A 17932-nucleotide genomic window follows, 5' to 3' on the forward strand; every position below is an offset into this window, starting at 1 on the left:
GTGTGTGTGGGGGGAGTATGTGTGTACATGCCTGTGTCCACGCATGAGCTACAGTATGCTTGCAGAGGTCAGAGGACAACTTTAGACGTTGGTTCTTCCCTTCCCTTCCCTTCCCTTCCACTTTGTTTGAAATGGAGTCTCATCTCCATCCAGCTTCAGGAGAGTGTCATGTCTCTACCTCCTGTCCCACAGGAGCTCTGGGATTCCAGGCAGATGGGCTACTGAGCCCAATATGTTTGGGGCTCTGAATTCTGGCTCTGATTCATACCCACTAAGCGATCTTCCCAAGCCTATAAAGCATTTTTTTAAAGAGCACTCAGTTTTCTAAAGGCATGCACACAAGTAAACTGTACAGATGATTTAATCCCCTAGAGATAACACTAAACTCGAAGTAATTTAAAAGTCCACACCTCGGAATGATGATGGGTATAAATATCACTGCAGTCCCTGACTGGCAATTTAAATACAGGCACCATTTGAGTAGGACCAGAAGTATTTGGGACTTCAGAATTTATTCTTAATTTTGGAACATTTGCATATTTATAATGCAACGTCTTGGATATGGGACTTAATTCTAAGCATGAAACTTATCAACATTTCATAAACACATAACCTATAGGTCATTTTGTAGGATAGTGTTATAATTTTTCTTGTGGGCAGAAATTTCATTGCTGGAATATTGCACTCATGCCATCAGAATGGAGCTAAAACGTCCCTACTTTGTAGCATTTGGGATGTCAGATTCTCAGATTAAGGTTCTGCACTTGTGATACAGCATCTAATCTGTGAATAAAATTCAACTCTAAATCATTTGGGGCTTAGCTTGTGCTTTTAATGATATAAACAGTGTACTTTCTTCCTTGTTTAATTAATGTGATTGTTTGTACAAACAAGAATGAAAAGAAAAATACAGCAAACTTCCAAATATTGGAATGCTAATAAATGTCACAAATTAAATGTGTTTTTAAAAATAAATTTACACAACTATAACAAATACATCATAAGTTCATGAACTTAAAAGTCTCCTTTCAGCCCTCACCCCATGAGTCTTCCATTTCTTAATAGATTTGACGTGAAATGTCTCTAGCTTTCTGAAGTGTTGCAGATCAATGCTGTGGAAACCCAGATATTTTCAATTGACAATTAGATTTCTTGCATCTTTTTCATACCCTAAACGCATGCTGATGGTTTTTTCCTGGTTGTTAAAATATATCATAAAAATGCATCATTTTTTCCTAATGACTTTGGAAAGCATCAAAATAAATAATATTTTAATACTTTCTAAAAAAAAATATTTTTACACTTGAGTTTGCCCAACTTTCCCACCACGTTGCCCAGTCTCTGGCATTCGTTTGGAAAGACAGTTGACCTGATTAAATTTCTGTATCATTTTCTGTACTGGAAACGTCTAAATACGCCATTAAGTTATTTCTTCTCTTTGTGGACTTCTATTCTCAGCATATGTCAGTCAACAACACCTTTCGCTGAGAATCACTCGCCCACCTCCTGTCTTGACCACCCACAGAGGTTGCCTTTCTCTGGCTTTGACAGTCTCTCAGAGGTTGAGATGGCTCCTTATGGTTTTCTTCCTAGCAATTTGGGCTGAGGTATAAAGAGCCCAGAGAGAATAAATTTGTGTTTGCTTTAGTTTGGTTTTTACCAGTAATTAGGTAACAGAGTAGGTACACAGGACATAGGAATTCCACCAATGTAAGGAAAGTGACCATGGATGCCAGGAGAGCTAGAGACCACATGCTGTGTTGTCCTAGAAGTAGAAAATGGGTGAAAGATTGAAGGGAGGGAGTAGCCACTTCAGTTCCTAGAGACCTCATGTTTCTTCTCCCAGTCTTTGTTGGGGTCCGGCTTTTCTCCCTGGCCTTGGGTTGGGAAAGCTGTACAGGCTCCCAGTAAACCTCCAGCTTTGTTTAAAGCAACTAAGGAGATATCCAACCTTTATGGACCACCAAGTATTATTAAGGCATCCTTTGAAACTGTTTAATCTTAGAAGTGAGGATGATCAGATTGTACTATACTCACGAATGACACTGCCAGGAAGTAAGTGTAATAATAAAAAAGAAAATGACCTAAGAAGATTTTTAAGTGAAAATACCTTTAATTCACTGATAACCACAAAGTTTTAATTAACTCCCACTTCTGTCTAACTTTCTTATGAAAATAATATAGCCATTAGTACTTTTAGATGAAGCAAGAAAATACAACTGTCATACTTTTTGACTCTTATTTTATATGTGTGAATTCATCAACATGTACACGTAATACACAGGAAAATACTCCCTACTTTTTATTCCTGAGGTTGAATAACGAACATTTCCCTTCTACAAGATGATCCTCTCCTAAATACCATGTTTCTAGTATATATTATCATGTAGACATAACCATGACTGAACTTTTTAAAGAGTGTCTTTTGTGTGTCTGTGGTGCCAGGGGTGGAACCCGGGAGCAGGTACATGGTCAAGCAGTGTTGTACTGTTGAGCTATAGGTCAGCAGTGAGCTGCATCCCCAGCCCTGAGCTGCATCCCCAGCCCTGAGTGCATCCCAGCCCTGAGCTGCATCCTAGCCCTGAGCTGCATCCCCAGCCCTGAGTTGCATCCCAGCCCTGAACTGCATCCCCAGCCCTGAGCTGCATCTCCAGCCCTGAGCTGCATCCCCAGCCCTGAGTTGCATCCCAGCCCTGAACTGCATCCCCAGCCCTGAGCTGCATCTCCAGCCCTGAGCTGCATCCCCAGCCCTGAGCTGCATCCCCAGCCCTGAGCTGCATCCCAGCCCTGAGCTGTATCCTAGCCCTGAGCTGCATCCCCAGCCCTGAGTTGCATTCCAGCCCTGAACTGCATCCCCAGCCCTGAGCTGCATCCCCAGCCCTGAGCTGTATCCCCAGCCCTGAACTGCATCCCCAGCCCTGAGCTGCATCCCAGCCCTGAACTGCATCCCCAGCCCTGAGCTGCATCCCCAGCCCTGAGCTGCATCTCCAGCCCTGAGCTGCATCTCCAGCCCTGAGCTGCATCCCCAGCCCTGAGCTGCATCCCCAGCCCTGAGCTGCATCCCCAGCCCTGAGCTGCATCCCCAGCCCTGAGCTGCATCCCCAGCCCTGAGCTGCATCCCCAGCCCTGAGCTGCATCCCCAGCCCTGAGCTGCATCCCCAGCCCTGAGCTGCATCCCCAGCCCTGAGCTGCATCTCCAGCCTTGAGCTGCATCCCCAGCCCTGAGCTGCGTCTCCAGCCCACAATGGAATTTCTACATTTACTCATTGTCATTTGTTACTATGACATTTTATAATTAAAATACTTATGTATACATTTTCTCAACTTCTCTCACTATTTCTTTATCATCTTGATTTCCTTTCTTCTGAAATATAATTTTTTATTGCTAGACTTACCACCGCATTCTATTAGCTATCATTCTCATTATTGGAAAATAATGGGGACTTTTTGTCTCATTCTTGAACACAATGAGGGTGCTTCAAGTATTATTTCTGCCGTTAGTTTTATGATAATTCTGTTTGTCACATTAAGTAATTCTTCTCCTCTTTGCTTAATTCACTTGCAAAATTATGAATGGATTGCCAGTTGCCAATGATATTTGTAACTTGAGATTGTCTTTGTCCTTTGAGCTTTTGGTGTAAAGCACACGAATGAATTCTTTATATATGGTTTTGAGCACTAAATGCTACTTGGTAATATTATGTAGACATTTAGTATATCAATTATAATTACTTTTATGTTTTATTGAGTGTGTATTCAGGTGTGTGTGTCATCTGGAAGTCAAAAGACAACTTTTGGGAATAAGTTCTTTCCTTCCACCATGTGAAGCCTGTTGGACTCAGGTTGTCCGGCTTGTTAGTAAGAACCTTTAGTCACTGAGCCATCTTGCCAGCTGGGCTGTAATTGTTTTATAAAAATTTCCACAGCATTAATGGAGTTTAATTTGATACTTATCTACAGTTAACGGAGCATTTCTGCTCGCATGTGGTAGCATGGTTGGCATTCTAGTGAGCCCATTTTTACCGTTCAGATTTTCCAGACCTCTGTGTGGAAAGAATGGATGCTGGAGTAGGAAATTGCTTGGTCCTTGCAGATCCATTCTGTTTTTTTATAGTCTGGACTATGTCTGCTACTCATCAACTCCTGTGCCCACCATTTTCTAATGTGTTGTACTGTCCCCATGGGTCCATTTCAAACTAGTCTGTGTCCTTGTTTAATAACTAAGGCATGTGTGTGGGTGGATAAACTCTGGACCCATAAATCTGAAATTGAGTTTGCCTCCGACCCTCTGGTTCCTCTGTGATTTGGCTAGACATTACAAACAGCCTAAAGACTCCCTGAGCCAACATTTTTTTCCCTTTCTAGAATTTCAGTCTATGAAGGTTGAGTAAATACTTCAAATACATGAGACATGCTAAATATGATTCATTTGAAATCCCAACATTAACACGAAAGCTCTGTTCATGAAAACTACTCTGCTTGTGCTTCTGACATTTTTGTCAGTTGGTTGGTGTTACCCCTCTCTCACCAGATAGCACAGTTAGGAAAATCTCAACCTGTGTATTGTAGAGGCTCAAGATGGATCTGTTGTATTTGTCAGTCTCAGTTCAGAGGGGCACAAGACTCACTCTGAAAGGTTTTGGTCTCAGATTTATTATTTTGTCCTACACATTGGAATATAGCAAGAAAAAACTATAGCACATATTTATTTGTTCATTTGCAGCTTTTCATGTTAGTCTGGAGACAGGGTTTCATTCAACCCAGGCTGGTTTTGAACTCTTGGTAGTTCTGCCTCCACTCTGGATTACAGGCATGTGTCACCACGCCTGGCTCCTACTCACCAACAGAATAAGAATATAAGATTAACTTTTCACATAAAACCTTGCAGTTATAGCCAGACATGCAAGCATTAGCTTTACTTTAATGGAGTTAGAATCATGAAAGAGGAACAAGGGTCACCAAGATGAACTTATTTTATGGCAGGAGAAGTGGTAGAAGTTTCTATGAGATGAACTTGGACCTAAACTCAGGAAGAACAGTAAAATATGGGGGGCTAGTTGGAAAAATGAAAATGAGTTATGAAGAATTTTCAGGCCCTACAAACAATAAGAAAGTATTGTTCATTCCAAAAGCCCCAGCTTGGGTGGAATAGCTAAACAAGAGGAGTGGCATGGTGAACTAAAGAGGAGACAGGGAAGTGGCTGGAACGATTGATTAGGACTAGATAGAAAAAGAACCTGGAAAAAAGGTTAAGTTTCACTTTATAGACAGATTGGCAATATTTAAAGTTCAGAGAAATGATTGCATTGGAATTTCAGAAAAATAACTTTAATGGCAGGCCAGAAAATAGATGTAAAAGAATCTTCTCCTCAAGAGATGCCTAAACGAGCACCTGGAGCAAGGCTGGGAGGATGGGACTAAGGACAGGGTGAAATGCCTCGGGTTGGGTGGCCACTGATAGTGATAGACATTCTAGGACAAAGGCATTCTAGATAATTCCAGGATGTTAATCTTGGAAAGTAGGCATATGGAAGTATTGTTGGAGGTATTGAAAACAGGTGGTGAAAGCCTTACTTGTGCATGAACTGAAGATAGAGGGTTGGGAAGATGGTGTAGTACATATATGTGTGTGCGTGCGTGTGTGTGTGTGTGTGTGTGTGTGTGTGTGTGTGCATGTGTGTATGTGTGTGTGTATATGTGTGTGTATTTGTGTGTGTGTATATATGTGTGTGTATATATGTGTATGTGTGTGTATGTATGTGTGTGTCTGTGAGTATGTGTGAGTGTGTGTATTAGTGTGTGTGTATGTTGGGGAGGAGGAGAGGTAAAGCAAAGCAGCACATTTCAATGATGTGTCTTAGTATGTTGACTAGACTTTTCAAAAGAATCTTAAATAATGGTGAAAACTTGAACCACTGATTCATTCCTTATTACCTGGGATCTTCTGAGTTTCTACAGTCAGCCATTGTTTCCACTTTTGTCTCAAGGTAAAGAACGTAGGGCTGGTGAGAAGGCTCAGTGAGTAAAGGCGCTTGCTGCCACACCGGGTGACGTGAGTCCAAGCTCCAAGTTCCACGTGTAGGCTCCAAAACAGATTATAGAGGAGAAAAATGGATGACAACAGACTAAAATTAAGACAAAACTGGCTGGAAACTGAAAGAAATAAACAGAGAACTGAGTAAAATAAAGAAATACTATAACTAGAAAGTTAAATACAAGGTTAATCTCAATTCTTTTATGATTTTTAAAAACTTATTCTTTTAAACATTTCATATGTATATGCAATATATGAGTATATACATTTGTATGTATCTTTTTGTTGTTATTTGTTTAATGGTACCATTTTCTTTCTTTCAACCTCTATTTAAGAGTTTTGTGTGTTTGTATGTGTGTGTATGCAAAACTCTTAATAGATATATATGTATATATCATATAATATATATTAAATAAAGGTAGAAGGGAAGAAAACAATACCATTAAACAAACAACAGAAAAGATATGCAAGAAAAGGCTCCTGCTTGATCCAGTAGGCATTAGAATGAGATCAACCTAGTGAGGTAGGGAGACTGGAATGAGTGACATCCAGGGGAAGGTGAACCAACAGAGAAACTTCTTTTCCTATCAATTGCAAGATATACATAAAGAAAAACTTCCCTGAGCCAAAGAATATCAGAGAGCATAAAATGAAAATAGTAACTAAATAACAGCTGAAACTTGGAGAAAGTTGGGGTGTGAACGTGAGGAATGTCTACCCTGTAGCTTCCAGTGCTTCATTTGTGCAATGTTTCCCAACAAGAAATTCCCAACAAATCACCTCATGTCATTCTAAACAGATGAATGGGCTTTTCCTCAGAAATAGTACTGAATAATATGTGCTCGTATAGGTGTTTCAGCCCATTCCAATTATTGTTTGTGCTTGTAACCTCCCCCCTTTATTGTATATATACTTCAGTTTCTCACTGTGTAGAAATCAAGTTGAAACTGACTTATTTTACTAATTTTCTGCTCCATGACAAAGCAGTACTCGGACACAGTCACAGGGTAGATTTGTCCACTGTATGAAATTCATTAAAGGGTGACTAATGGCCTTTGCTAGTTGGCATGCTCAGGGTGGGCTGGTTGTACTGGGTAGTTGTGGTTTGGTCCTTGCAGTGGTTCGTATTATGTTCTCCTGTGGCTTAGAGTTCAGGGTTCAGGAGAGAGTGTTGGCCCCTCGGCTTCAACTGTCACTTCCGTTGTCTCCAGTGCTTTTGCAACAGCTCTTTGAAGGAAAAAAAAAGATGCTTTGGGTCAGGGTGGGAGTTGGGGGGTGCAGTCTTGTGTAATGGTGATGGATCTCCCTTGTTAAATTTGAGTTGCACAATCCTGCATTTTTATCATTCTGATGACTATTGCTGGACTCAAAGCCTATTTTCCTTCCAGCTATTTATACAATCAAATCAGAGGCTTGATACAATGCAGATGGAGATAACCTTTTGCCATACAGAGTCCATCTCCAGTTTTTCTTTGGCAGCAAATCCTTTGTCTCATTCAGTATTCTGGAGAAAAATATCTGTAGCAGATGATGTAAACTATTTCAGAAAGACAGGAGGAAAACGCCAGCCTTCTACCACATTCCATGACTATCAAGTCCTGGCACGAAACAATGTTTCAGTGAATTGTGACTTTACTCAAACATGATGAGGCACAAAGATGGGAAGAGCTGTAGATTGTTCTCAGCCGTGCGTCCTCCCTGATCCATCTTTAAGCACATTCCAAACCCAGATCTTGTGTAACTCTTTGCCTGGATTGCTAGGGCTGTCATTATTCTCGATATCTTCAGCTTCATGCACTGATGTGCCAACAGAGCTCATGGAAAACTCATCAGTGTCTCTACACAAAGAGAACAAACAGAACCACGGCTTAGAGTTTCTTTTATTTATTTATTTATTTACTTTTCTTTGTGTGTACAAGTGTTTGACCTGCATGTGTGCCTGGTGCCCATGGAGGTAAGAAGTGGGCATCAGATTCCCTGGTATGGATGGTTTTGAGCCACCGTATGCGTGCTGAGAACTAAACCTGGATCCTATGCAATAGTAACAGGTGCACTGAGCTGTGCCTTTGCCTCCCACACAGCATAAACCTCATTGTGTGAGATGATCACTAACTGGAGGAAGGAGATGCTGAGTCCGTGCCAAGGTGGAGGAAAGGCACTGGACTGAACTCCAGGAAATGATTTCTTTATTCTAGAAAGCACACAAATAAAACTAAATGTTATTTCATATTAAAGAGTGTTTTTTATTCTTTGAAAGATTCATCCATTTGTATACATTTATTGATCCCATCTTCCCTCTATACCTCTCTCCAACTCCTCCTAGAATATTTTTGTATAAATAGTACACGTTTACACACACATTCCTACCACTTACTCAAGACCAACTCACTCCAGTATCCTAGAGTTTACCTACGCCATTCATTGAACAAACATTTATGAGCATATATTTTACCCCATGTGCTAGCAAGAGTACCATAGTGAAAAAGAAAATTTCCTTTTCTCTCTTTCCTTTTCCATCATTATTCTTATGTTCTCAATGCCTTGCTTACAGTTAGCTGCCATGACCTTGTCAATTAGCCATTCAAAATGGCCTTGAGCATAATGGAATGTCTGAAGATTCGATTTCTGAGTGGAACTAGACTCACTCACTCACAGTGAAGAGGAAGGATTGTGCAGACACAACCCATTGCATCCTGGAGGGCTGGAATGAAGGCTGTTCTTCTGAACATGGATAAATAGAATTTGACAAATTATCTCATCCTATTCTAAACAAAGAATTCAGCTCTTCGCATACTGAGTAATACATGTGTTCATATGGTGTTACAGATCACTCCAATTTCTGTTTATGCTTTTAGAACTCCCCCTCCCTTTAGTGTATCTATACCACAAATGTAAACACACACACACATATACACACAGACACAAGCTAAACTTGAAACACTTAAATGCACTCAGTTTCTCATCTTTGTCATTACACACACCTCCAGGTTTTTGGCCTGCCGAAGGGGCTTTCCAGCTGCTCTTGCTTTCCTCAGCTTGTCTTTGCTAGTCCTGAAGCCTTCTAGATTTCTGTCATGAGATGCCCAGGCCTGCATTGTACATTTCCTGACCTTGGACTGAAATTTAACATTTTCCTCACAAATTTCTGGCTTCTTCTAGTGGGTAACAGTATTTAGAGATTGCACCCAGTTTGTTTCTACTTGGGCTGATCGTTAATAGTGTGTGTGTGTCTGTCTGTCTCAGTGGGTGTGTCTGTGTGTCCTTGGGATGGATTTCTAGAAGTGAATTTACTGGGTCAAAAAGAAATAATCTACAGAAGAATTTCATGAGGTGACCCTCAAGCTTAGTTGGCAAAGGAAACATTTAGGTCTAACCACAAATACTTTTAAAAAGAGAGGAAAAGACTGCTAAAATTTCCTTACAATTATAAAAAAAGAAGAAGAACATGAAGCAACAGCACCCCAAACTGTAGGGAAAATACTGAAGGGCCCGCACAGGCAAGTGAGTTCTGTGTTGCATTGAGTTGTGTTGTTCCTGTGTGTCTGCCACTGCTCAGTCGGCTGGAACTGCAGCTCAGCATGGCAGAAAACACGCCAGGTCTTTGACTAGTCCCCTTCCACGCAGCACCAGGCAGGCACTGGGCTATGAGAAGCCACTGGGGTGCCCGAGAGTGGAGAGTGAACTCAGCCTGAGGCTCCACAGGGGGCAGGGTTCTCAAGTGGGCCCGGAGGCCAGTGGCTGCCATTGGGGGGGGCTCTCAGATGTCGCTGGAAGGCCACCTCGATGAGGGGAGTGCGAGGTGTGCATGCCAAAAGAAACGAGGGGAGAGGGGGGGAAGCCCCAACCACCCTGTAGGAAGAGACTCAATTACTGTACTCGATTAGTGGCCTGCGGCTACAGCTGCTCATTAAAGGCCTTCTCCGCAGATCCTCACGGTGCAGCCCCAATGACACAAGAAAGCCTGGGTTCCAAGAGCTTTATTGACATGGCAGATGATAGATGGTCTGGATGTGCACCCCCTCCCTTAAGCCAGGGAGGGCCTGACTTAAATTGGGAGGGAGATGGGGAGGAGGGTCACTTAATTAGCTACGCCCTCTGGCCTTTAGGTAACTCATTAATATGGAAATCTCTTGAGGCTGAAGCCTGTAGTCACGCCCTTTACCTGTGGAGGGTGAAGTAAATCTCTCTGGGAGGGGCTGCAATGTCCTATGTGACTGGAAGGCATGGGTTAAAATGTGGGGGAGGCCTTGTGTCAGGAGCCTAGAGTCTGGGGGTGTGGCCGAACACCTGCTTTGCCCCATTGGGGTTGAGGTTTGAGACCTGTGCCCAGCCAGGAACCAAGCTATCCTTACAAGGCCCCTCACCAAAACATGTGGTATTAACCAAGAGCAAAGAGACAGGAGAGTACTACAGAAGAAAGAGGACAAATTAGCAAATGAAACGCGGGAAACGTTTATCCAGTTGAATAAAAATGAAGGTGTTCTAATACTGTGCACCAAAGTAAAGACAAAATCCAACGTGGAATTTGGAATTTTAAAAATAAAAATATTGGTGTAACACACAGGAGAATATTTGAGTGGGTTTGGGGTGGAGAAGAGGCAGAAGTGTCTGCAGCTGTCTGCTGAGCAAAAGAAGAGCTGTTCTGTACTGGCAGGTATGGACTGAGTATGTTCTCTAGACTCAGAATATTGAGGAATTCAAATAGCTCAACTTCAGTGACTCACACTGGAAGAAGACCACTCTTCTGATTGGAACCCTCCTGTCCTTTGAAATGCAGGGCCTGTCACTCTGAATACCTTTGAGCTGCATTGCTAAGTCATCTTTTTCTCTCATCCTACACTTCATCTCTTGTCTCTTGGGCAGACAGACAGGCACAGGCACAGGCACAGGCACAGGCACAGGCACAGGCACAGGCACAGGCACAGGCACAGGCACAGGCACAGGCACATACACATATCCAAATGATATTCTCTACTTAGCACCTACTTAGAACCTATCCTGAGGTTCTGTTGGAATGAGATACTGTGTGCTAAGACAGAACATCATCTTACAGCCTGGTGATGGATTTTAAAACTCTATCTCACTAATGCTCAGTGGAGTGAGTATTCTGTGGGCATTTCTTCAGTATTGTATTGGGGATGGAGCTTAGGTGTGGGTCATGCTAAGCATGTGTTTTATCCCCAGCCCAGAACATTTTCTTTGAGACGCCTTTTCTCCGTATGAGGACACAAGGCCAGCCATCTATGTGCAGCCAGCAAAACTCAACGCTAGAAGTTTCTAATACTTCCATTTCAAACTCTGAGTCATGCTTAGAATTCTTCCTCTTCTCTCCTTCTGCAAAGCTGCATGGGGAACGCTCACCCCTTGGCGCTCTGCACTTCTATTTTCTGAGTTACACAATGGCCTCATTCATGATCATGCCACCATCCTGAACATCCAAATGCAGAAGAACCTATGACCTTCAGGACTCGGGAGATGTCTGTCTGTCATCTCCTCTGTGACTCAATTGGGTATGTAGAGACTTCAGAGTCTCACACAAGCTAATAACATCTCCTGTTCTCCTGTCTTTTCCCTCCCCTTATTCCCAGGGGCTCTTGCTTGGGGGGTTAGAAAAGTCTCACACTTGTCACGCATTCATCCCAGACCCCTTGTCCTTCATCAAGTGGACAGCCTTTTAAATTGTGAGAACGAAAACCTTGAAGACTGACTGAGGCCATGCTGTGTATTTGAGGAATGACTCTGTTATTGTGCATGGTATTCTGTCACTCACACACAGACACTGAAACACACACAGCACACACAGAGATACACATAGACACATGTATACACACATAAACACTCACACAGACACACATATACACACAGACACACACACATAGACACACACACAAATGCATATAGATACACACACACACACACACACACACACACACACACACACACACACACCCTCTGTACCTGATTTTCTAGGCTCCCATTGGATCTAGCTTGCTTCATTGCATTTGATTCTTGAGGACTGCTGTGACACTCTTAAACACCTCTTCTCAAACTGCTGGCCCTCTAGATGGTTTCTGGAGTCCTTTTCAGTTTGATTTTCTTTAAGTTCATGTTCGGCAGCTTTAGAGGTAACTCACAATAGCCAAGTTTAGGTAAGAATAATTTGATTATAAGCAGCATCTGTAAGAAGACAGTGACAGACTTTCTTTTATACAGATACCGATCTTAGTATCTGAAATAAATAGGCCTGTGAATCTAGTCCCTAAAGTAAATGGAACTGAACGCATCTTTCAAATCATATCTTATTTTAATTTTAACAAAATGTAGGGTATAATTCTTGCTATCCTGGTCTGCCTCCTGAAAACATGTTATTATTATTACTTGTTTAATCTCTCATTATTGCTTAATAACCATGCTACCTTCAAAGAACTTGTAGAAAATGTATCCAGGCTCTTCCTTGCCTTCTTAAGCAATTCTAATGAAAAGTCCCAATAAAAATCAGCTGGCAATGCCAGATCACACCTGGAATTCCTGTGCCTTTGGGTCTGATATTGTAAAGCATCCCTGGCAATGAGGTGTTAAAAGCCTTGTCTGCTTCTGTCCACTGGGTGAGAGAATTACACACATTGTAAAACAGACCCCTGTCCTAAAACAACAAAGCTCAAATAAAGCTCAAATGTCAGACTTAGTGAACCCGTGTTTTCTCATGCAGATAGGATGCTGCCAAAACCTGCTGATTTTATGTGAATCCTGGGTGGTCCAAAAAGATGGAGCATTGGATCAATTCTACATTTTTGAAGGAGTCGTGGGAAAACAAATATAGGAAGGAGGTCAGCCACCATAAGACCTGGAAAAGACATATTCTGAAAAAAAATGTATTCTGGGGGTCTAATGGTGGTTTAGATAGAAAGACAGAGAGAGGTGAAATATAGATTTCTAAAACTCAAGATTGGTTCGTGTTTCCAGGTCTGGAGAATGGATAGATTAGCTTCACAGTAAGTGGCAATTAGTGTCTCAAAGTCATTCTGTAAACATTTGTTCTTCATTGCCAAGCTCAGTGGAGACAAGGATGACAGTGACTTGGTTGCAAGGATGATGATGACACATTTTAAATGGCTTTGAGACTCATTGTGCATCTATCAAGCCATTGCAGATCCCGATCTGTGCCTGTTTCTGCTTTCCTCTCGCTGACTGGTGTTTCTCGGGTACTACCTTAGCCAGGAAAGGAAGCAGAGAGAATGACGCCACTCATCCTCGGATCTTCTCTGTGTCTTTACAGCAAATCCTTCGTCACTCTAGAGAAAACTCCACCAAAGTCATATTTCTCATCACCGATGGCTATTCCAACGGCGGAGATCCCAGACCTATTGCAGCATCGCTGCGGGACTTCGGAGTGGAGATCTTCACGTTCGGGATTTGGCAGGGGAATATCAGGGAACTGAATGACATGGCTTCCACCCCAAAGGAAGAACACTGCTACCTGCTCCACAGTTTTGAAGAATTTGAGGCTTTAGCTCGCAGGGCATTGCATGAAGGTAATAGAAACTAATAGAGATACAGGTACCTTGAAATCTCTCTCTCTCTCTCTCTCTCTCTCTCTCTCGCTCTCGCTCTCGCTCTCGCTCTCGCTCTCGCTCTCTCGCTCTCTCGCTCTCTCGCTCTCTGTCTCTGTCTGTCTCTATCTGTCTCTCTCCTTGCATGAAGCTCATTGAAGAGTGACTTCAAAGCCTTACGCTGCTCTTGGAGGAGCAGGAGGCTGTGCGTGCTTTGGGTGTCATGAGCTACTCTGAACTGCCCAGTGCTGGCATGCTGATCTGGCAGCAACCTTGTTTTGTTTCCGTTCTTAACAGCTGCGATACATTCCCTAGAACATCCATATGTTCCCACCTAGATCCGTGGATGAATTGAGGTGTGTTTGGAGGCCACACACAGAGCAGGAAGCCGTGACTGAGATCACATTCACAGCTATCTGGACAGATGAAGTAAACATTCTGAGACAGGAGCACTGAATCTCCCCAGAATGTTTCCAGAAATACACAGGAAGATAGGATGCTGAATACTTAACACGCGCACTTCTTGCCCTGGCAACTTGGAGATAAATGGCTTTTGTCCTAAGAGTGTCAGCCCTAACGGGAGAAAAATTAGCAAATGAATTCATCGGTGGTCTTGACGAACCGCTTATAAGGATGTTTAACTGTACCGTTCTCAGTTAGATGAACTTGCCTGCTGTAATATGAACCCAGACAAAAGAATCCAGGCAGATTGTGAGGCGTCGACAGGAGATTTAGCCATGTGCCAAATTGAGCCTTGATCTTGGCAGGTACTCAAGTAAAAAAAAAAAAAAAATTCAACGTAAGGCAGGAATCATAACTATATATTCAAAGAACCTGTGAGGCTCAAAAAAGCCAGGTTATCCCTGATGGAATTCCAAGAGAAGAGTTTCAAGTGGGTTACTGCTATGGCTCTGCTGAAAAGAATTGGCCTCTCTGCGGGTGGGGTTACTTGCTAACCTTAGAAAAGGCACGTAGAAAAATGGGGCAGATGGAGGAGTGGGTTTGGAAAGGAAATCAGGCTTAGATTTGAATCCTAGATTCAACTGGTTTAATTTCTAAAAGATAGAAATTTAAAAATTAAATTTAAAAATTAAAAATTCTTAATTTTCATCAAAGTTCAGAATTCTTGGATTTGGATCCTGGTTTCACCGTCTATTAAGTGAATGATCTGGAGGCAAATTATCTCTCTTTTAATGCTTCTTAGGATTCTAGCCAATGGGACAGAGAACGAGAGTAGTACTCATTTCGCAGGCTTGTTTTGGGAGTCAAGTAGGCTAAGGCGTAAAAATCAATTATGGGACCTGAAAAATAACTGGGTAAAAAGTGCTTGCTGCAAGGACCTACAGCCTGAACTGGATCCCCAGGACTTCTATGATGAAAAGTGAGCTTCAGTGTATGTGCCCACATGCACTGACTAAATAAATACGACAAAAAGTAAATCACTGATGGCATTTATAAAGGCCCAATGACTATTTTTGTTGCACTTAATTACTTATTGAATATAAACGGTAACGGGTTGTTATTAATTGCTTCAGGCAATCAAGTAGGGGTTGCGATCTTTTCTCCTCATTCAAAGTAGGATTTACATAATAATGTGTACCACAGATTTCTGAAGAGGAAGAGACCTTCACATCTCACCGAGGCTTCATTTTTCCAGCACAGGGTTGGAAGTGACCAGCACCTCCTGTGTTTTGTCTTCTTTCTTAAAGGGAACTGAATGCTATCTGGGGGAGTGGGAGACTACAGCTGGGGGTAGTGGTGTTACTCGTTGCGAGTATGAAGTTATGGGTGTTGTGGCTTATAGATGCACTGTATCAAATGAATTACTAGTCCAATTGTTCCCCTGTCTTTTGGGACAATTGCCTCTGCCCTAAACTGAGTTGGTGCAGAAATAAGAGCAGGCAGAGCTTTCGAGGGAAAGTTGTTTTGCTAGCATGCACTGGGGCTTAATGGAAGGTGCCACCTTTATTACACTAAACTCGCATCTAGAACATGCCCGACTTCGGTTGACTCTCCAGGGTTGGTAACAAGAAGCCCCACTTTTAGTAAAAAGATAAAACCACATGAGGGGTGAGCCCGATGGCCTCTCCCCCATGCTCTTCTACTTGGATGGACCCACTCTGGGCCTCCAGATGTTCATGTTTCTGATACTCTCAGTAGCCCCAGGCTGCAGAACAGATTGCCACTAACTTATCCCTCCACTTACTCCTCTCCTGGGCCCAAACCCTACTGTATCAGCGTTGGTAGCCAGGCATTGCTTGCTTTCTAGGGTCCTCTGCTGCCAACAAACCTCTGGTCCAGTTTTTCAGAACTAATTCCCAGGCACCCCTGTGCAAACTTTTCACCCCAGCACTGTCGCTGGGCTGGAGGCGCCAGGTTTGCTGATCTCTCCTTGAGGCTCAGTCTCCCCTGACTTCAGTCCTTAGCTGCTGAGCAGACGTTCCCCGTCTGAGGCCACCTCTCATCTCCTTCCCAGATCTTCCTCTGCAGACTGTTTGCTCCACCAACAGTCACCCACTTGCATTCTTACTAGGGGCCCATCCCTGTATCTGGACATTAGCAGCCTGACCCGAGCACTGGAATTCAGTCTAAGATTTTCTAACTCCTTCAGCTGGAGATAGAGACTAATCACTTGCTCCATTCCAGGTCATCCATCCAGGCTCAGCCTTAACCCAGCCTTAAGCCAGGGTCTGAATGGCTGAACGCAAGGATTCCTGGCATGCTTTCTTCCAGCTGCTGCTTCAAACACTCAGAATGGTCTCTTTCTACATAACATGTGTTTCCGAACTTAAAACTAAGAAGCAGACTGGATTATGGTTTGTGTTCTTAAATGTATGTGTTGATATTCTTGTATCAAACAACTACAGGCGTGATGCTATTTATTCTAGTCAGTAGCCCACAGTCAGCACTCTTCTCTACACAGTGGTCAGGACTGTGGTTTTATTTCTAACTCGAACAGGATTTGGAAAGTCTGGCTACTGCTGCCTGACCTCACACGGAGGTCAGGGAATGCTGCTGTTGGAAGCTAGAGGAGTGATCTGAAGCACCAAGTGTGTTAATTACCTGCTGCATCTGGAGATTCCAGTCTACATTGCTTCATTTTTGCCTGACCCCGAGTGGCCTGAAGCACTTAGGATGAAGTCCCAGACTGAAATAACTGAATTGGCCAAAACTAACCCCCAGAGTATGTTCCTGCAAACAGTACACATTCGGATGTGGGTGGAGGTAGGGAACAGTGGGAAACAGATTAGAAGAGCTGTTTTCCTCTGTCTTTCTCTTGATTTTTAATGACTAGAAAAACGCAACAATCAACTGTTCATTTTTTAAAATTGCCTTATGTCTTTGGTTCTCGGTAGATCTACCTTCTGGGAGTTTTATCCAAGAGGACATGACCCACTGCTCTTATCTCTGTGAGGCTGGAAAAGATTGCTGTGACAGAATGGCCAGCTGCAAATGTGGGACACACACAGGTCAATTTGAATGCATCTGTGAGAAGGGCTATTACGGGAAAGGTCTGCAGCATGAGTGCACAGGTGAGTCTCTGGTGCAAGCACACTCTATCAGTGATCCGTTGCTGTGAAACAAATGAGCCTGGAGCTTTGTGGCTTCAAAAGTGTTTATGACTGTTCAGGAGTCTTCCAAGCAACTCCTTTGGTCTGAACGATCCTGACATTCTTAGGATCTTAAGTGGGTTCTCAGATGTTTCGGACTTAGCTGAAAGTAGACTTGTCTAAAATGATGTCTTATGAAAGAAGGGAGTCTGTCTGATATGGGGCTTCTCATAATCTGTCAGGCCAGCCTACACTTGTTGAGGGAGTGGTGGTGGAGGCACACTGACAGGATAAAAAACAAACAAAAAAAGAAAGAAAGAGAGAGAGAGAGAGAGAGAGAGAGAGAGAGAGAGAGAGGGAGGGAGGGAGGGAGGGAGGGAGGAAGGAAGGAAGGAAGGAAGGAAGGAAGGAAGGAAGGAAGGAAGGAAGAAAAACCAAAGAGCTTTCAAGGCCTCAAAACTTGGAGGAGAAGATATGAAGTGTTTTAATTTGTAGTTACCTTGACTTCTTGGTGCCTAAAACTAAAATATGCTTCAGTCTCCATGACATTAAAGCCAATGGATGCTGATCCCTGGTCTACAAATACTTGTCAGATGATCACAAAACCAGCAACATAATCCAGGTGACCATTTATCTTGTCACAAAGCTCTGCAAAAGGAGATGGAAAGGTTCTAAAAATGGCGCCACTGAAAAATAGAACTCACTCCCATTTCCCCACGACTTCTATGTCCTTGCTTATACTGAGTTTTAACCTAAAACAGTAGCTTCCAGGTTTCTATGACACACTCTTTGGAAAA

General features: G+C 42.8%; 1 protein-coding gene across 1 annotated transcript in view; it reads left to right on the forward strand.

Moving 5' to 3' along the window:
* Svep1 (sushi, von Willebrand factor type A, EGF and pentraxin domain containing 1) overlaps positions 1 to 17932 on the forward strand; it is a 177183-nt gene that overhangs the window by 12574 nt on the left and 146677 nt on the right. The window contains 2 exon segments of the mRNA XM_034502072.2: positions 13311 to 13566; positions 16941 to 17117. Coding sequence (XP_034357963.1) covers positions 13311 to 13566; positions 16941 to 17117 — 433 coding nt within the window.

Source organism: Arvicanthis niloticus, chromosome 5 (assembly GCF_011762505.2).
Source record: "Arvicanthis niloticus isolate mArvNil1 chromosome 5, mArvNil1.pat.X, whole genome shotgun sequence".
NCBI lineage: Eukaryota > Metazoa > Chordata > Mammalia > Rodentia > Muridae > Arvicanthis > Arvicanthis niloticus.